Source organism: Drosophila pseudoobscura, chromosome X (genome assembly GCF_009870125.1).
Source record: "Drosophila pseudoobscura strain MV-25-SWS-2005 chromosome X, UCI_Dpse_MV25, whole genome shotgun sequence".
Taxonomy (NCBI): domain Eukaryota; kingdom Metazoa; phylum Arthropoda; class Insecta; order Diptera; family Drosophilidae; genus Drosophila; species Drosophila pseudoobscura.
The window spans coordinates 2,478,637-2,500,392 of NC_046683.1; the positions used below are offsets into that span (position 1 = coordinate 2,478,637).

The 21,756-nt window shown below is 46.7% G+C and overlaps 1 protein-coding gene across 1 annotated transcript; it reads right to left on the bottom strand.

The window, feature by feature from the left end:
* Window positions 1–21,034: 21,034 nt before the first annotated feature.
* On the bottom strand, window positions 21,035–21,756 carry LOC6902282 (uncharacterized). Its single transcript, XM_002133773.3, has 2 exons — window positions 21,609–21,756; window positions 21,035–21,555 (listed from the first exon to the last, which is right to left on the bottom strand). Exon 2 carries the CDS (start codon window positions 21,533–21,535, stop codon window positions 21,140–21,142), a length of 396 nt encoding a protein of 131 aa, XP_002133809.2. The 5' UTR covers window positions 21,536–21,555; window positions 21,609–21,756; the 3' UTR covers window positions 21,035–21,139.

Consider the following 21,756-nt stretch of genomic DNA (forward strand, 5'->3'; position numbering starts at 1 on the left):
ACAAATAGGGCCAGATCGGTGAGGGACCTACATTCCCAGGACCGTGGGGATCCAGACTATCGATCGGCATCAAAATTTTGACTTCGAAAATGAGGCCGATTTTTTGAAAATTTAATGATGGTTACATCATGATTTTTTGCGAAAATCGTGAAAAAGTGAATGTCCTTTTTTCTGATGACAGTCGATTGGCAGGACTCTGCCGATCACGAAACGGCATGCCACGCCCCGATCGGCTGCCGTATTGCAGAGATATAGCGTACAGAAAACCCAGTATCTTAAAGATATGAATATCCGAATCTTCGGAAGGCTATATCTCTGACAAATTAGGCCAGATCCTTTTTGCTGATGGCAGTCGATTGGCAGGACTCTGCCGATCACAAAACGGCATGTCACGCCCCGATCGGCTGCCGTATTGCAGAGATATAGCGTACAGAAAACCCAGTATCTTAAAGATATCAATATCCGAATCTTCGGATGGCTATATCTCTGACAAAAAGGGCCAGATCGGTGAGGGACAAGCTGCCCCAGGATCGCGAGGATCCAGACTGTCGATCGGCATCAAAATCTCGACTTCGAAAATGAGGCCGATTTTTTGAAAATTTAATGATGGTTACATCATGATTTTTTGCGAAAATCGTGAAAAAGTGAATGTCCTTTTTTCTGATGACAGTCGATTGGCAGGACTCTGCCGATCACGAAACGGCATGCCACGCCCCGATCGGCTGCCGTATTGCAGAGATATAGCGTACAGAAAAAGCCAGTATCTTAAAGATATGAATATCCGAATCTTCGGAAGGCTATATCTCTGACAAATTAGGCCAGATCCTTTTTGCTGATGACAGTGGATTGGCAGGACTCTGCCGATCACGAAACGGCATGCCACGCCCCGATCGGCTGCCGTATTGCAGAGATATAGCGTACAGAAAAAGCCAGTATCTTAAAGATATCAATATCCGAATCTTCGGAAGGCTATATCTCTGACAAATTAGGCCAGATCCTTTTTGCTGATGACAGTGGATTGGCAGGACTCTGCCGATCACGAAACGGCATGCCACGCCCCGATCGGCTGCCGTATTGCAGAGATATAGCGTACAGAAAAAGCCAGTATCTTAAAGATATGAATATCCGAATCTTCGGAAGGCTATATCTCTGACAAATTAGGCCAGATCCTTTTTGCTGATGGCAGTCGATTGGCAGGACTCTGCCGATCACGAAACGGCATGCCACGCCCCGATCGGCTGCCGTATTGCAGAGATATAGCGTACAGAAAACCCAGTATCTTAAAGATATCAATATCCGAATCTTCGGATGGCTATATCTCTGACAAAAAGGGCCAGATCGGTGAGGGACAAGCTGCCCCAGGATCGCGAGGATCCAGACTGTCGATCGGCATCAAAATCTCGACTTCGAAAATGAGGCCGATTTTTTGAAAATTTAATGATGGTTACATCATGATTTTTTGCGAAAATCGTGAAAAAGTGAATGTCCTTTTTTCTGATGACAGTCGATTGGCAGGACTCTGCCGATCACGAAACGGCATGCCACGCCCCGATCGGCTGCCGTATTGCAGAGATATAGCGTACAGAAAAAGCCAGTATCTTAAAGATATGAATATCCGAATCTTCGGAAGGCTATATCTCTGACAAATTAGGCCAGATCCTTTTTGCTGATGACAGTGGATTGGCAGGACTCTGCCGATCACGAAACGGCTTGCCACGCCCCGATCGGCTGCCGTATTGCAGAGATATAGCGTACAGAAAAAGCCAGTATCTTAAAGATATGAATATCCGAATCTTCGGAAGGCTATATCTCTGACAAATTAGGCCAGATCCTTTTTGCTGATGACAGTGGATTGGCAGGACTCTGCCGATCACGAAACGGCATGCCACGCCCCGATCGGCTGCCGTATTGCAGAGATATAGCGTACAGAAAACCCAGTATCTTAAAGATATCAATATCCGAATCTTCGGATGGCTATATCTCTGACAAAAAGGGCCAGATCGGTGAGGGACAAGCTGCCCCAGGATCGCGAGGATCCAGACTGTCGATCGGCATCAAAATCTCGACTTCGAAAATGAGGCCGATTTTTTGAAAATTTAATGATGGTTACATCATGATTTTTTGCGAAAATCGTGAAAAAGTGAATGTCCTTTTTTCTGATGACAGTCGATTGGCAGGACTCTGCCGATCACGAAACGGCATGCCACGCCCCGATCGGCTGCCGTATTGCAGAGATATAGCGTACAGAAAAAGCCAGTATCTTAAAGATATGAATATCCGAATCTTCGGAAGGCTATATCTCTGACAAATTAGGCCAGATCCTTTTTGCTGATGACAGTGGATTGGCAGGACTCTGCCGATCACGAAACGGCATGCCACGCCCCGATCGGCTGCCGTATTGCAGAGATATAGCGTACAGAAAAAGCCAGTATCTTAAAGATATCAATATCCGAATCTTCGGAAGGCTATATCTCTGACAAATTAGGCCAGATCCTTTTTGCTGATGGCAGTCGATTGGCAGGACTCTGACGATCACGAAACGGCATGCCACGCCCCGATCGGCTGCCGTATTGCAGAGATATAGCGTACAGAAAACCCAGTATCTTAAAGATATCAATATCCGAATCTTCGGATGGCTATATCTCTGACAAAAAGGGCCAGATCGGTGAGGGACAAGCTGCCCCAGGATCGCGAGGATCCAGACTGTCGATCGGCATCAAAATCTCGACTTCGAAAATGAGGCCGATTTTTTGAAAATTTAATGATGGTTACATCATGATTTTTTGCGAAAATCGTGAAAAAGTGAATGTCCTTTTTTCTGATGACAGTCGATTGGCAGGACTCTGCCGATCACGAAACGGCATGCCACGCCCCGATCGGCTGCCGTATTGCAGAGATATAGCGTACAGAAAAAGCCAGTATCTTAAAGATATCAATATCCGAATCTTCGGAAGGCTATATCTCTGACAAATAGGGCCAGATCGGTGAGGGACCTACATTCCCAGGACCGTGGGGATCCAGACTATCGATCGGCATCAAAATTTCGACTTCGAAAATGAGGCCGATTTTTTGAAAATTTAATGATGGTTACATCATGATTTTTTGCGAAAATCGTGAAAAAGTGAATGTCCTTTTTTCTGATGACAGTCGATTGGCAGGACTCTGCCGATCACGAAACGGCATGCCACGCCCCGATCGGCTGCCGTATTGCAGAGATATAGCGTACAGAAAAAGCCTGTATCTTAAAGATATGAATATCCGAATCTTCGGAAGGCTATATCTCTGACAAGTTAGGCCAGATCCTTTTTGCTGATGACAGTGGATTGGCAGGACTCTGCCGATCACGAAACGGCATGCCACGCCCCGATCGGCTGCCGTATTGCAGAGATATAGCGTACAGAAAAAGCCAGTATCTTAAAGATATCAATATCCGAATCTTCGGAAGGCTATATCTCTGACAAATTAGGCCAGATCCTTTTTGCTGATGACAGTGGATTGGCAGGACTCTGCCGATCACGAAACGGCATGCCACGCCCCGATCGGCTGCCGTATTGCAGAGATATAGCGTACAGAAAAAGCCAGTATCTTAAAGATATGAATATCCGAATCTTCGGAAGGCTATATCTCTGACAAATTAGGCCAGATCCTTTTTGCTGATGGCAGTCGATTGGCAGGACTCTGACGATCACGAAACGGCATGCCACGCCCCGATCGGCTGCCGTATTGCAGAGATATAGCGTACAGAAAACCCAGTATCTTAAAGATATCAATATCCGAATCTTCGGATGGCTATATCTCTGACAAAAAGGGCCAGATCGGTGAGGGACAAGCTGCCCCAGGATCGCGAGGATCCAGACTGTCGATCGGCATCAAAATCTCGACTTCGAAAATGAGGCCGATTTTTTGAAAATTTAATGATGGTTACATCATGATTTTTTGCGAAAATCGTGAAAAAGTGAATGTCCTTTTTTCTGATGACAGTCGATTGGCAGGACTCTGCCGATCACGAAACGGCATGCCACGCCCCGATCGGCTGCCGTATTGCAGAGATATAGCGTACAGAAAAAGCCAGTATCTTAAAGATATGAATATCCGAATCTTCGGAAGGCTATATCTCTGACAAATTAGGCCAGATCCTTTTTGCTGATGACAGTGGATTGGCAGGACTCTGCCGATCACGAAATGGCATGCCGCTTCCCGATCGGCTGCCGTATTGCAGAGATATAGCGTACAGAAAAAGCCAGTATCTTAAAGATATCAATATCCGAATCTTCGGAAGGCTATATCTCTGACAAATTAGGCCAGATCCTTTTTGCTGATGACAGTGGATTGGCAGGACTCTGCCGATCACGAAACGGCATGCCACGCCCCGATCGGCTGCCGTATTGCAGAGATATAGCGTACAGAAAAAGCCAGTATCTTAAAGATATGAATATCCGAATCTTCGGAAGGCTATATCTCTGACAAATTAGGCCAGATCCTTTTTGCTGATGGCAGTCGATTGGCAGGACTCTGACGATCACGAAACGGCATGCCACGCCCCGATCGGCTGCCGTATTGCAGAGATATAGCGTACAGAAAACCCAGTATCTTAAAGATATCAATATCCGAATCTTCGGAAGGCTATATCTCTGACAAATTAGGCCAGATCCTTTTTGCTGATGGCAGTCGATTGGCAGGACTCTGACGATCACGAAACGGCATGCCACGCCCCGATCGGCTGCCGTATTGCAGAGATATAGCGTACAGAAAAAGCCAGTATCTTAAAGATATCAATATCCGAATCTTCGGAAGGCTATATCTCTGACAAATTAGGCCAGATCCTTTTTGCTGATGACAGTGGATTGGCAGGACTCTGCCGATCACGAAACGGCATGCCACGCCCCGATCGGCTGCCGTATTGCAGAGATATAGCGTACAGAAAAAGCCAGTATCTTAAAGATATGAATATCCGAATCTTCGGAAGGCTATATCTCTGACAAATTAGGCCAGATCCTTTTTGCTGATGGCAGTCGATTGGCAGGACTCTGACGATCACGAAACGGCATGCCACGCCCCGATCGGCTGCCGTATTGCAGAGATATAGCGTACAGAAAACCCAGTATCTTAAAGATATCAATATCCGAATCTTCGGAAGGCTATATCTCTGACAAATTAGGCCAGATCCTTTTTGCTGATGGCAGTCGATTGGCAGGACTCTGACGATCACGAAACGGCATGCCACGCCCCGATCGGCTGCCGTATTGCAGAGATATAGCGTACAGAAAAAGCCAGTATCTTAAAGATATGAATATCCGAATCTTCGGAAGGCTATATCTCTGACAAATTAGGCCAGATCCTTTTTGCTGATGGCAGTCGATTGGCAGGACTCTGACGATCACGAAACGGCATGCCACGCCCCGATCGGCTGCCGTATTGCAGAGATATAGCGTACAGAAAACCCAGTATCTTAAAGATATCAATATCCGAATCTTCGGATGGCTATATCTCTGACAAAAAGGGCCAGATCGGTGAGGGACAAGCTGCCCCAGGATCGCGAGGATCCAGACTGTCGATCGGCATCAAAATCTCGACTTCGAAAATGAGGCCGATTTTTTGAAAATTTAATGATGGTTACATCATGATTTTTTGCGAAAATCGTGAAAAAGTGAATGTCCTTTTTTCTGATGACAGTCGATTGGCAGGACTCTGCCGATCACGAAACGGCATGCCACGCCCCGATCGGCTGCCGTATTGCAGAGATATAGCGTACAGAAAAAGCCAGTATCTTAAAGATATGAATATCCGAATCTTCGGAAGGCTATATCTCTGACAAATTAGGCCAGATCCTTTTTGCTGATGACAGTGGATTGGCAGGACTCTGCCGATCACGAAATGGCATGCCGCTTCCCGATCGGCTGCCGTATTGCAGAGATATAGCGTACAGAAAAAGCCAGTATCTTAAAGATATCAATATCCGAATCTTCGGAAGGCTATATCTCTGACAAATTAGGCCAGATCCTTTTTGCTGATGACAGTGGATTGGCAGGACTCTGCCGATCACGAAACGGCATGCCACGCCCCGATCGGCTGCCGTATTGCAGAGATATAGCGTACAGAAAAAGCCAGTATCTTAAAGATATGAATATCCGAATCTTCGGAAGGCTATATCTCTGACAAATTAGGCCAGATCCTTTTAGCTGATGACAGTGGATTGGCAGGACTCTGCCGATCACGAAACGGCATGCCACGCCCCGATCGGCTGCCGTATTGCAGAGATATAGCGTACAGAAAACCCAGTATCTTAAAGATATCAATATCCGAAACTTCGGAAGGCTGTATCTCTGACAAATAGGGCCAGATCGGTGAGGAACCTACATTCCCAGGACCGTGGGGATCCAGAATATCGATCGGCATCAAAATCTCGACTTCGAAAATGAGGCCGATTTTTTGAAAATTTAATGATGGTTACATCATGATTTTTTGCGAAAATCGTGAAAAAGTGAATGTCCTTTTTTCTGATGGCAGTCGATTGGCAGGACTCTGCCGATCACGAAACGGCATGCCACGCCCCGATCGGCTGCCGTATTGCAGAGATATAGCGTACAGAAAACCCAGTATCTTAAAGATATCAATATCCGAATCTTCGGAAGGCTATATCTCTGACAAATTAGGCCAGATCCTTTTTGCTGATGGCAGTCGATTGGCAGGACTCTGACGATCACGAAACGGCATGCCACGCCCCGATCGGCTGCCGTATTGCAGAGATATAGCGTACAGAAAACCCAGTATCTTAAAGATATGAATATCCGAATCTTCGGAAGGCTATATCTCTGACAAATTAGGCCAGATCCTTTTTGCTGATGACAGTGGATTGGCAGGACTCTGCCGATCACGAAATGGCATGCCGCTTCCCGATCGGCTGCCGTATTGCAGAGATATAACGTACAGAAAACCCAGTATCTTAAAGATATCAATATCCGAATCTTCGGAAGGCTATAACTCTGACAAATAGGGCCAGATCGGTGAGGGACCTACATTCCCAGGACCGTGGGGATCCAGACTATCGATCGGCATCAAAATCTCGACTTCGAAAATGAGGCCGATTTTTTGAAAATTTAATGATGGTTACATCATGATTTTTTGCGAAAATCGTGAAAAAGTGAATGTCCTTTTTTCTGATGACAGTCGATTGGCAGGACTCTGCCGATCACGAAACGGCATGCCACGCCCCGATCGGCTGCCGTATTGCAGAGATATAGCGTACAGAAAAAGCCAGTATCTTAAAGATATGAATATCCGAATCTTCGGAAGGCTATATCTCTGACAAATTAGGCCAGATGCTTTTTGCTGATGACAGTGGATTGGCAGGACTCTGCCGATCACGAAATGGCATGCCGCTTCCCGATCGGCTGCCGTATTGCAGAGATATAGCGTACAGAAAAAGCCAGTATCTTAAAGATATCAATATCCGAATCTTCGGAAGGCTGTATCTCTGACAAATTGGGCCAAATCCTTTTTGCTGATGGCAGTCGATTGGCAGGACTCTGACGATCACGAAACGGCATGCCACGCCCCGATCGGCTGCCGTATTGCAGAGATATAGCGTACAGAAAAAGCCAGTATCTTAAAGATATGAATATCCGAATCTTCGGAAGGCTATATCTCTGACAAATTAGGCCAGATCCTTTTTGCTGATGGCAGTCGATTGGCAGGACTCTGACGATCACGAAACGGCATGCCACGCCCCGATCGGCTGCCGTATTGCAGAGATATAGCGTACAGAAAACCCAGTATCTTAAAGATATCAATATCCGAATCTTCGGAAGGCTATATCTCTGACAAATTAGGCCAGATCCTTTTTGCTGATGGCAGTCGATTGGCAGGACTCTGACGATCACGAAACGGCATGCCACGCCCCGATCGGCTGCCGTATTGCAGAGATATAGCGTACAGAAAACCCAGTATCTTAAAGATATCAATATCCGAATCTTCGGAAGGCTATATCTCTGACAAATTAGGCCAGATCCTTTTTGCTGATGGCAGTCGATTGGCAGGACTCTGACGATCACGAAACGGCATGCCACGCCCCGATCGGCTGCCGTATTGCAGAGATATAGCGTACAGAAAAAGCCAGTATCTTAAAGATATGAATATCCGAATCTTCGGAAGGCTATATCTCTGACAAATTAGGCCAAATCCTTTTTGCTGATGACAGTCGATTGGCAGGACTCTGCCGATAACGAAACGGCATGCCACGCCCCGATCGGCTGCCGTATTGCAGAGATATAGCGTACAGAAAAGCGCAGTATCTTAAAGATATGAATATCCGAATCTTCGGAAGGCTGTATCTCTGACAAATTGGGCCAGATCGGTAGGTGCTATCCTTGATCCTGTGGTAAGGACTCAAACAACCCAAGCCAGTCATATTTCCCCGAGTCTTTGCATGAATCATTTTGCAATAATTTTATTCATCAAAACTGAGATTTTTATATATAAATGAGCAAGTGGAAAACATTTGTATCTATCTTAAACCTAATAACAGCGATATCTATCTAGAATCTGGTAGCTCGCGTAGCCAATCGCTTGGTTGCTATAGTCATATTGTCCATATTGTCGATGGCCATGTCGCTTCTGTCCTGCTGGGATACGATTCTGTCTGGTGGGGATAGGTCTCGGTCTGTGTCGAGTACGCCTAGGTAATGCTTGGATAGTACTCCGTATGGCGGCGGGCAATCGGATACGAATCGGTTTTTGGCGAAGAGTAGGGTACATAATTCCTCTGTGAAGGAAGAAATATTTTTACATATGTCCACAATTATATACTGATTCACTTACGTATCTCAAATCTTGCAGGTCGCCCCCTTCAGTGATCAGGGATGAGTTCCCGCTTACACCGTTATGCCCACCATCGTTTATCAGGGGCTTCACCCGTCTGGTCTTGCTCTCGTTGACGGCTGTCCACTCCAGGCGCCACGATCCCAAGATGACAGAATCGTATCCCAGCAGGAGAGAAGAAGCAAGGGGTGCTTGCAAGATCCGATCGTAACAAGCCATCGTCATCCTTCGACCTGGCCATCGACAACAAGGACCTTGACTATGGCAACCAAGGGAGAGGCTACGCTGGCTACTAGACTCTAGATAGATATCGTTGTTGATAGGTTTAAGGATAAACGCGTTCATTTATTTAGATGGTAGATACAAATACAAACCTGTATGTTTATTGTATTGTTTTAACTAAGCTAAGTTTTGAAGAATAAAACTATTGAAATATCATCCTTTCTGATTTCTGTAGGGGGGAATATATCCCCATTACAAAAAGGCGCGGCACGCCCAGATCGGTTCACGAATAGCGGGAAAAACTAAATATTTTGATTGGGGAAAATGTCCTTGATCCTTGATAAGGACTCCATAAAATCAGTGGCATTTATTCGATCACAGGAAGCCGTCGCGCGCCCAAATTGGCCCACAAATAGCAGAGACAACTGAATATGTATGCTGGGGGTTCTTGGAGTCCTTACCGAAGATCAAGGACACTTATCTGATCCAACCACATTTGTTGTTTTCAAACAAATACGAGAGAAAACAAGATATACGTCTGGAGAAAATATCCTTGATCCTTGGTCCTTGATAAGGACTCCATCAGATTAAGGATGTTATCGGGCCACTAATACGAGAGAAAACAAGATATATACGTCTGGAGAAAATATCCTTGATCCTTGGTCCTTGATAAGGACTCCCACAAATCAGGAACAATGTTCCGATCACAGGAAGCCGTCGCGCGTCCCGATCGGGCGCAAATTTGTTGCACAACTCTCAACTTGCGACTGCTCAAATCGCAGAAAACGAGAATTTTACATCTGGGATACCAGGCGAACAGAAATCAGCAGAAGGTCGCTGTTTTTTTTAAAATTCTTTTTAAATTTGTTTCTTTTCCCCGTTTTGCAAACCCCAAAAGTATGCTACATTTTTTTTAGATTTCTAAAGTTGCTTGCTGCTGATTTCTGTTCGCCTGGTATCCCAGAATAGAAATTCTCGATTTTGGGCATTTGAGCGGTCGGAGGTTTAGGGTTGTTGTTGTACAACAATAGACAACAACAACTTTTGTTGTTTTCTCCGTTTTTTGTGGCGCAATCTAAGCGTGGGACGGCTTCCTGTGTTTGGAATAGCATCCTTGATCTATTGCATTCCTTACCAAGGAGCTAGGATCAAGGATATTTTCATCTCTATCTTATTTTCTCCCTTATTTGAGGCCCGATCGGGACGTGCGACGGCTTCCTGTGTTCGGAATAACATCCTTGGTCTAATGGAGTCCTTATCAAGGATCAGGGACATTTTCCCCAATCAAATATATTTAGTTTTCTCCGCTATTTGTGAACCGATCTGGGCGGGCCACGCCTTTTTTTAGTCGGGATAGATTCCTCCATACAAGATACAGCAAGGATGATTTTTCAATAGCTTTATTCATAAAAAACATAGCTTAGTATAAATAAATAAACAAGTCAACAACATTTGTATCTACTATCTAGGTCCTTACATAACCTTTAACCTAACAACAACGATATCCATCTAGAGTCTAGTAGCCCGCGTAGCTCATCCCTTGGTTGCCATAGTCAAAGTCCTTGTTGTCGATGGCCAGGTTGAAGGATCACAATGGCTTGCTGTATTCTGATCTTGCAAGGAATGCACTTCCGTCCTGCTGGGATACGGTTCTGTCTGGTTGGAATAGGTCTCGGTCTGTCTCGAATACGCCTCGGTAATGCCGGGATAGGACTTTGTCTGGCGGGGGGAAATCGGATACGACTTGGTTTGTGGAAAAGATCCTCTGTGAAGGAAGATATATTTTAAAATACATAGAATGTCCACAATTATATACTGATTCACTTACGTATTGATTCGGCGGCGTATGGAGGGGGGGTTGCTGACATTATTACCCATGGCTGGCTGGCTCATAATGTCGCTCCGGTAGCCGAGCATCAGAGCCGAAGACCCAGTGATCTATTGCTCTCGGACTATGCTCTCAGCAACAGTGAATCCAAATAGGATATATCGGACCAGCTATTGCTCCCATTAATATTTATTGAATATCGTTTTATGAACATTATTCCAATCCCAAATCTTCGACTCACGCAATGCAATGACAATGGTAGTTTGTTTTTGTTCCGCGTGTGCATGGGGTAGTGTATCCAGTTCTTCGTTCCAGAACGTTCTCTCTTCGGTGGACCACTGTACTCTGGCAGGGAGCACGGATGCAGGCTGGTCAGTGTGTGTGCTTCAGTGCGTCAGTTTTGCAAAGAATTTGATAGGGGCTTTCGGGCGCACTCCCTCACTGGAACGCAAAACAAAGGGAAATAATTTATTATGGTTTTACTGGCTCGCTTAAATTGATATAAAGGTCAAGAGTGTGCACGTGTGCACGTGTGCCCAACGTGGGTGAGCTTTGGCCAGCGGGTAAGCCAGACTGATGTAGCCACACATGGAGCAGCACTTACCTGCCTCTGCTTGGTCCACCCCCTCCCTGTGGGGCCGATGACGATGCCGATGCTGATGAGCATAATGGCAGCAGTGGCAGCGAGGTCTGAAACGAGGCCACTTCGTAGCCCCAACTGCCACCCCGCGGCCTACCACGAACAGACATTCATTTTGGGGCCAAGCGACCCCAGCCCGACACAGAGTACAGGACGCAGGTCGGAGGACGCAGGACGCAGGACACGTGCAGCATTTGCAACTGGCGCTAGTCAAAAGTTTGCTCGGCCAAAATTAAGTGTTCCAGCATTTTGAGTGGCTTCTGGATTATGGGTCACATATCCTTGGCAGGGGCAGCTCTTCCACTCTTGCGCTCTCTGCTTAAATTATTTTTGACTTTAAATTCTGCCTCTCTCTCTCACACACCTGAAAGTCCGCCCTCGAATATATGCATATAGGTATAGATATACATATGTAGGTATGGGTATGTGCCAGGAGGTTGAGTTTTGGCCTCTATTTCCACTAGTCTTGGCTAGTTTGGATTTAAGCCGATTCTGCGGTAGTTGCCCCTCATTAAACACACATTTTCCACACCCAAACATCGAAACACCCACGCAGACCCACATTGCACACACACACACACACACGCGGTGTAGGGAAGTGGGGGTGGGGGGCGTGCGGGATGGCTTGCATAATCACATCATAATCAGGAATAATAAGTGTGGTTTTTCATATATTTCCGCCCTGTGCAGTGCAAAGTGATTACCACCGCAAAAGTAAACCTCAAAACGAATGCAATTGCAAAACATTCACTACGATAATTACAGACATGCATGCCCACCACATATATAATGACGATTACGATGACGATTACGACAGCGATTACTATGGAGATTATGATTAGGTTCGGCTGCCACTAGACTGTCCTGATGATGATGATGATGATTAAGTTTTGCACCTATCGCCACCTTCGCCAATGAGTACTGGCATACCAGCACAAAGGCCAGGCCATCATTATGGGTTGGCCAACAAAATTTGGTCTACTGACCAACTGCAACAGAACACAGTAATTGTGGCACCCGCGGGTGCCGTTCTTCCCAATCAGTTAATTGAGTTCCGCGAGGCTTCGATGCGTTCATTTAGGGCTACATGAAAGGAAACATAGGGACATAGGATCGATAGATCTGAATGGGTATCTGCAGATCGAGGTATCGTGTTCACTCAGGCTACTCCCCATCGTCCTAGATGATAAGTCAGAAATGTGCACTTACGGCTCATCGGACCTCTCGGTAGGGGTCAGCGAAATTTGATTGAATTTGAAGCGGCTTCTTATGCGGCTTCTTGTGCCGCAACTTGGGCATTGGTGGGAGAAGGGTTGGTGGATTGAATGCTGCAGAGGAAGCATCTGATTTGGGTTAATCTGAATGCGAATCTGAGGCGAGGTTGTAAAAGTCATTCAGTCAGGAAGCAATAAAATCATTTTACGCCAATGCCATGAAAATGCTGAATTTGAATAAAGGTTTTTTGCGGCAGGCTACACACCACCACCACCGCCAGTACATACCATCATCATCCTCACCATCGTCATCATCATCATCATCATCGTCATCATCATCCCTGTGATCATCGTCAGAGCTTTATTAGGAGGGTAAGTATTGGGAATGGTCATGGCATCGATGGCGTCTTGGCTGCCGGCTACACATTTGCCTCAAGAAATTTTCTGCTGATGCAGCGTCCGATGCGGTACAGCTGGCGACAGCTGCAGGAGAGGATATTCACGGCTCTGGGCAGGACCCAGTCTCCGTCAATTATGCGTGTGTGTGTGTGTGTGTGTGTGTGTGGGGGGGTGGTACCCGAGTCCCTGGGGGTGTGCACGGAGGGAGGGTCGTGTAGTTGGAAAAGCGCGCACTTACGCAAAACGACCTCGGCTAATGCACAACGCATATTGAAGCAATTTTCCCCGGGAATGGTTATCCGTTCGAATGCACCAAGCGGAATCGGATCGGATGGGCTGCTGGTCCTTCCTCCACACACACACACACACACACACACACACTGGCACTCACACTCACATCCTGCCATTTACAGCGTCAACTTTCGGCTTTCAGGCTAAGAAATAGTCCAGCTGCCATTTTCAACATCTTTGCTGGATATATGTATGCTCACACATCCCTATGCGGGGTATCTATATGTGTGTATGTGTATGTTAGTGTGTGTCCTGTTCCCCATTTCCGGTCGGCATTTTGCATTGCCCCACTCCCCGCCCCTCCGCTGCGCTGCCATTGTTGTCAATACCATTGCAATGGCCATTACCCGATCCCCCACCACAACCACCTCCTGGCAACATCCAGGCCACTGCCCAACCACCTTACTCATCCACCGCATAATGTCTTCGTCATATCCTAGCAACATTTCAAGTATCCTTCGCCTTAATGTTCCTCCGTGGAATGTTTGGCTTGGCCAAATGCATTCATTAGGTGGGGATGCGGACGGGGATGGGGATTAAGACTGGAGCAGCGTACTGCAGTGCTGGGCAGGAGGAAGCGTAGCAGGAGGAGACTTACGGCATACAGATGGCATAACTGTCATCTGGGCGGATAATTCCATAAGCCGCATATATCAGACATGCATAGCCCAAATGCCAACTCAAACAATCCAATCCAGGGGCCTGGGCCTGGGCCTGGGCCTTAGCATGGTCCTGCCCCATGGTCGATAATTGAGGTGGTCCTCTAGGCTGAGACCTGGAGCTTTCCTCCAGTCTTGGCCCTCTTTGTTTCTTGGTCAATTGCTCCCAAGAATTGAGTGCCAGCTGATAATAAGCTGCCCCTGGGCCAAGTCGTGTCGGGCTGCGTATGAGTAATGCCGCAGCCATAGACAGCGTATGAGTAATATTTTGTTGGGAAAAAACTTCTGCCAGACTCGTTTGCATATCATATCATTTCAGAGGCAGATTCTTGGTAATCAAAGCAGTTTCCATATAGCTGTGCTTAAAAGATATTGTCTGCCCAAAAGTACAGGGGAAAACGAAGGAGGACTGCACTTAAACATAGTTTTACTGATGTGGGCTACTGCCTTCTTCTTTAAGAAACAGGGCTCTGCAGATTACAGTATTACATTAAAGCGATTCAATTCCATAGTTACACTCCATTTGAAAACCTTTTTCGACGAATGGCCACTAGCTCTATTCGATAAACACCTGCACACCGCTGGAATGCCATTGATTACCCCCCTTTGGGGGGAGGGAGATATTGATCGGATGAGTATCCCCAGAGAGAGAGAGAGAGGGAGAGAGACAGTGGTTGTGGCAAAGTTCTGGCCGGATTTATAGTCGCCTTCTGGTGAGGGTACAAATATTATGCATTTTAGCATTCATTCTGGGTTTATTTTAAACATTTCCACTTTGTCTCACTCTCAGTTCTTTTGTGGCTTTTTATGGCCACAATTTACATGGCTCTCGGCTTTCATTTACAATATTTTCATATCCTCGCACACATGCACAGAAAAGGACACGAACAGAAAGAGCATGACACACACACCCACACACACACACACACACACACACACACACATACACAGACACTCACACAGAGATGGACACAGAGTCCAACGTAATTTGCCTTTTACTTCGTTTTGCAGTTTCCGTTTCCGGGTTTGCATTTCGTTGTAACCCAAAACTTTATTGAAATTGTTTCATTTCATTTATCGTTTATACGTATTCTGGCTTACGACAAAGGCAGAGCCACAGCCAGAGCACTGCAAAGGAGCAGATGCAAAGCTGAATGTGGCTGGATATACAGCTCGTATCCTGCATCCTGCATTCTGTATCCCTGTATCAGCCAACGGTGCCCGAACCGACGCGATCCCGATACTTTTGCATTACTTTGACCTTTCCACATCTGCTGGCACATTTCTTATTAACTATCGGAAGGGATAGAAGGGGAGTGTGCGAGTAGGAGTGGGAGTGGGAGTAGAAGGGGGCGAGGGAGGGTTTTGTCTTTGATTAGTGTTGCCAAAATTTATGCATTTCCATTTGTGGATTCTGTCGGGAATAATTGGCACATAAATAAATGCGGACTTTGCTCCAAGATTGATTGGGTTTTTACTTCAAATTTATTTAGATATTTGCAGAAAATATATGTACATATGTAGATATTACGGCTGTTGTTATACAATAGTTTTCTTCACGATAGAAGAGCAACTCTCAAAACACTAGATATATGGGATCTACTAAGGTACGTACCTATCGGCATTGCAGGTGTCGAACATCCCGTATATATCGTATAAAGAAATGCTGCAAAAAATTCTGGAAAATATTTAAACAAAAAAATAACTCTTTTCCTTTGTGGTTTTTGTTGTGTTAAAGCTGAAATCGAATTCCCTTTCAATACTCACTCGAGAGGTTTTTTTTGGGACCCGACACCACTCGACGGCACATCCGCCGAGGGTCGCCCCTGTGCCCGCTTGCACCCTGGCTCCTGCCCCATGTCGTCAGCCCTTGGTTGATGATTATGGCCCGGCAATAATTCCATTGCCATTTCCTTTGAGGGAACGTCCAAATGCAATAATTTACATGCAAATGCGTTTGGCAATAAATGTGCCAGTGGCAGTGAGACATTGCGGGAGCCCGGGGGGCGTGGCATGCCCGAAAATCGAACTAAAAACACACACACACTCGTACAAAGAAAGCGCTCTAAAATCAAAGTGGGGGCCATACCCTTGCCCGCACAGGAAAGGAAGGAGGGAGAAAGCAGCTAAGCTCAAGTTAAAGGCGAGGCGGCCACATCTGTTCTGGCATTCGAGAATTTCGCGTCAAGTTAACGGTTCACATACAGGGTGCTGTCCCACAAAAGAGAAACTGGAATGCCACGAGTCGGGAAACAGAACGATACATCGGGAACGGGATACATCGTGGCAGGACTATCATCGTATTGTGGAGAGACATTGCCGCGGAGTTTGCCCGTAAAATACATACCTTGTAATTAGAGGCCCTGTAAGGCGGCAAATCGACAAATGAAAAGATGACAGGAGCCACTTGCTCACTCGTCCCTCCAGGCCCCTCCAGGACCCTCCACTCTCCTGCTTAACGTCTGGCCAGACCATTCAGACAGGGGATCCGCTCGCAAAATCCTTTTGACATTTTATTTACAAAACGCATTTGTCGGCAGCGGAAATTGGCACAGAACACAATAATAAAGCCGCACGGGGGAAAACAAGCGCAAATAAACGATAGACAGAGATGAAGTGGGGAAGCAGATGCAGAAGGAGAACGAGAGCAAGAAGTAGAAGGAAAGCGAGAGAGAGAGAGAGAGAGAGGGAATACGAGATGATGCTAAACCTGAAGCTGGAATTGAAACTGAAAACTGAAAACTGGAAACTGGAGCCTCCTCCATAAGCACTCATCTGAACCTGAGTCCCTGCCCCGGAGCGGGTTGCTAATGAAGTGGCATCATCATGGCATCGACAAGGCACATGGCAAAAGGAACAAGGCACAGGGAGCAAGGCACAGGGAACAAGGAGCAAGAACAAGCCGGAGTAATGGCACGGCGAGTGGCAGCCAGCGACGGCTCGGCATAATGCCGCAAAAAGGCATCCATCCAATCACAAACTAATAAGTGAGAGAGCACCATGGAAGCGCACTGGCCGTCAACCCATCCCACCATCCCACCATCCCACCATCTCACCATCCACCTTCTACCATCCGGGAGATTCATCCATTCAGCCATGCAAAGCCGCTGACATTGCCTTGCCGGAATGAGGCCATGGGGATGTCAAGTGCAAGTGCAATGGCAGCTTTAAGCAGGGGGGGTGGGAGTGCTAGTGCTAGTGGGAGTGGGAGTGCCCTGTGCTTTGACACGAAGCTGAAGTCAGGCTGAAAATTTGCAAATCAATGCGGATGCCGGATTGCAGGTTACACGCTGCAGAATCCTCCAGTCAGAATCCTCGCGAGATGACAGCAGACAGCTTCAAGAGGTTCCATACTGCACTGGAAATCGAGAGACTCGCAGATTGGAGCCCATGACAAACGTGAACAGATGGGATGCCCATCCCACTGCACTCTTTCGTGCCAGTGTAAAATAGACCATATTCGGATTAGCGTTTGCATTCAAGATGAGTGTCAAATCAGAACTAAACAGCATCGCGGTGGCAGAATGCTGGAGGACCATTTGAATATTTAACCTGCCACAGAAATGGAAAGTGCTGGCGAGTGTGGAGTCTGGCAACGATGATGCGATCAATCAAGGCGACAAATTGTCAGACGAGCAGCGGCAGCAGCAGACGCGTCAATCAATCAATCAATAATGGAGGAGAGGAGCCACGAGCCACGAACCACGACTCGAATCTGGGCCAATGTTTTTGTTTAGATCGCAACGAATTTGGGCAACAATCAATAATGGAGCCAGCCAAGCAGATGACTTTACCCAAACTATCGTTACGTATCTTCGCTTCCTTAATTCTCGAGCCGCCTCCACCGTCCACACCGCCCCACCGCCCCCATACCATCCAGTCCGGCCACCGCGATTGCACGACTACTATTTAAAGTTATTGGGATCTCTGGGGGCGCCTCCACTTAAAGTTTCCCTGTATGCACATAGTTGTTGGCTTGTAATGCGGTAAATCCGAGCAGCTTGCCACGGCCTGCGGCTTGCTGCCACCTCTCAGGACTCAGGACTCAGGACTCAGCTTTCGGCGCTCTCGGGGCTCTCAGGGCACTCGGGTCTCTCGTGGCAGGCAGACAAAGTATTAAAAAAGTTTTCAAATTTTCGTGAGCCCGGGCAAATGCAGGTTGCTCTTTATTGCGTTAAAAATTTTCGCTTTCACAGGGCCTTATCCTTATCTAGGAGCATTAAGAGAACGAGCAGCACACACCCAACACACACACACACACTCCATCGACAGTTGTAGGTTGCTGCCACGCCCCGTGGCGGTGGCGGTGGCGGTGCCGCTGCCGGTGCCGGTGGCAGTGGCGGCTTTTTCCATGAGCTCTGTAATTGATTTATGGGCGCAGACGTGCGTTGAACGTCTGCTTACAATTTACCGCCTGGCCCCGGCTCCAATCACGTCCGGGAAATAACAGAGAGAAAGAAAACCCGCACGCCGCAAAAGAAAAGCGAAACGAATCGAAACGAAACGAAACGAAAGGAAATGGAAAAGCAGGACAGGGCAGTGCTGGAAGGAAGACACCGCTGGCCGGACGACACCACCGGAGGAGTCGCCCAGAGGACTACAAATGAGTCAAAACTTCTATGGCAACAGCGATTTAAACTGAGATCGAGAGTGGATGACGCTGCTGCATAATGCATGAGGCGAGGGGAATATGGGGGTATGGCAGCCTCACAACAAGATAATATGATAAACTACTCTTGAATTTCAGATAGTACAAAGACACAGAGAGAGACAGAGAGAGAGTACCTTAAAAACTACAACAAGAAAGCGAATTGACTGGTGGGGACCAGGTGGGTTATAACTTAAGAAACACTTACAATGGGAGGATGACCTAACGATGATGCGTGTGCCTCAATACTGTGAATACTGAGAGCTCATCTGAGTCATAGACCAATATTAGTCCATAGACCACGTCTCAGATAAAACCCAACACTGTAATGGCTATATATTCTTTCTACATAACAAAGATACACACAAGTACCTCTAAAAACACTTGCAAAATAGTAGTAATACTCTTAATATTCTATTCTACGAGTGCATATATAGACTTCTCTATGATATCAACAAGTTTTGGTGCGAGTGGGTCTGGGGACCTCTCCAAATTCACAATGAAAAGTATGAAGTATCTTAGCATCTTAAGAACGTCTTGGAGTTTGGCTCTTGGAAAGCTGACATCTACTCAACGGTCCTGTTTACATCTTCTTCATTATAGACATCGCCGGTTATGGCAGGACAATGAAACTTCAACGTTCAACGACCATGGCAGGAAGACAACAAAGATGGCAATGAGTACGTCAATGGCAGTGCTTTCATTTATTTGGCTGCTCCCCCCACCTGGCAATGCAATCAATTTGCATGCTTCCCTTGGCTCCAGGGGAGCCGCATACTCATACTCGAACTTGTAGATACTTGTACTCAGTCTCGTACTTCGCTATCGGACACGACGGACAACTTTCTGATGCGCTGAAAAACAACTTGGCTGTGGAAAAGGGCTCCATAAAACTGACCGCCGAAAAAGGGGGATGGAGCTGGAGCTGGAGCCAAAGATGGTGCCACGGAGACGCAGCTCGCTCGAGAGATTGGTCAAAAGATTGAGATTGAGCAGAAATAAAAATTTATGGAGTGGTCATTTATCACAAAGACAACAAACAGTCTTGTTGGGTCTTGGGGTGGGGCTGGAAGTTTTTTGGATGCCGTGCCACATTACGTGCCCCTCCCCCTGTCTGCGGCAAGGGATAGATAGGATACTCCGCGTCCAGCTGTTAGTTTGGCTGTAAAAACCAGCAGTAATATTAACGGGCACACTGTTGCTTTTGCTTTTGCTTTTCCTGGGTCTGTGGCTGTGGCTGTCGGTGATTCAGTTCAGTTGTTTCGCTGTTTGTTTGCCCATTCAGCGTTGGGATATTCAAAAGTTGCATTTTTAATGGAGTTTCCTTGTCAAACATGACTTTGATTCCCTCGTTGGGGAATCCAGCCGTCAGCTGAGTGCGCGGCTCCCTGTGATCCATCCACTAATGTAATTTTTACTCGGATTGCCACACATAAACACCCACAGACAGAGCCGAGCACACACCACACACCATACCACATGGATACCCAGATATATTCAAATGCTTGAACATTTTTACGCATTTCACACGTCAAATTCCCCGCGGAGCGAGTCGTCAGGCGTCCGGGCATCCGTATCCTGGCAAGCGAATCACTCACAGATACACCTGATACACACTGATACCACATACATTCCACATATACATATAAGTACATACGTGTGTACACACTCGTACATCTGTGGGTGGTGCTTGGCGTGTAAATCTGTGGCCAAGAGCCACCAAAATGCCCTTCAATAGGACAACCAATAAAATTACCAGGCAGCACAGGTAATGGCAGCCCTAAACGGCTCCGAACTGCTGCAAACGAGCATTCGAGCATTCGAGCACTCCACAGAATGTTACTTGATTGTGATTGTACGCCAAAAAACGATGAGAAATGGTTGGTGGAATACAATAAAATGTGTCATTAAAGTGTATGCCGGACTGGCCTTCTTCTTCCTCCTGCATTTGTAGGTGTAGGTGCGTTAAGCAGTGGGCTCCCGATCCAAGCTGGCTCTCTCGATTTGTACCAGCTTCTTTTATCACCTGCAGTATTCGCCGCCGTATTGCATCCTCGCACTACACTCTCTCAGCAATTCATCTTTGATAGCATCCTTATAGTCGAGTGCGTCGTTTCTGCACATCTCCGCCATGCGCATCTGACTGCGGAAAAGGCGGCACGCACTGGTACCAGCTACCAAGGCATACAAGGCAATAATCAGAAGCATATTCTCGAACAATCCGGATAGCTATTAGCCACGATAGCCCAAGAACCAACCAAGAACTGATCAACAATCCACTCGACGCACGCAGCGAAAAGAAACAAACTTACACACTTTCATTGCATTGTGTATGTGTGTATTTGAGAATTGTTATTGATCGATTGATATGTTGATTTCTAGTGCATTGGCAACCAGACTGTGTTGTACTACAGTGGAAACTTATGCGAATGGATTGTTGTTTTGGACTTCACACTTGACCCACTTTGTGGCGGTTATGAAGCAGTCCTCCATGCGAAAGGCGCCCTTGCCATGCTCGAGCTCACGCATGCATCCCACCAAAGTGACAAACACGGGGCCATTGGACTCCAGGTAGAGCACTCCGCCCGGGTGTATGTCGATGTCCAGGGACACTTTCGGAGAACATTCACGCAAATCGGCCAGCATTTTCTCATTGCTTTTGGTCTTCAGCCAGAGCTTGGCCCATATTCCATGCTCGAGGGTGACGTTCGAGAGGTGGATCGGCTTCTTCAGGAAGGGGGTGTACGTGTAGTCAGCCTTCATGTGCAATGTCGAAAAACGCGGCGACTGGAAGTGGGATTGCGCCAGTTTACTCATTTTACTCAATAGCTATAGCACTGAAAAGTATCGTATTAGGCCAATATTCCACACCGCACAATTCTCCACTTACCCCAAAGCACCGCAGCGAAAAAAAAGTCGGAAAAATTACAATTACAAATATTAATCACAAGCGAATGACTGAATTTTCACTGACACGGTATTTTACTCATTGACATTATTCTCATCGACTTCGACTTCGACTTCGACATCGAGAATGA

Coding starts and splice junctions, on each gene's coding strand:
- LOC6902282 (XM_002133773.3), bottom strand. CDS start 21,535: ATGAGTAAACTGGCGCAATCCCACTTCCAGTCGCCGCGTTTTTCGACA.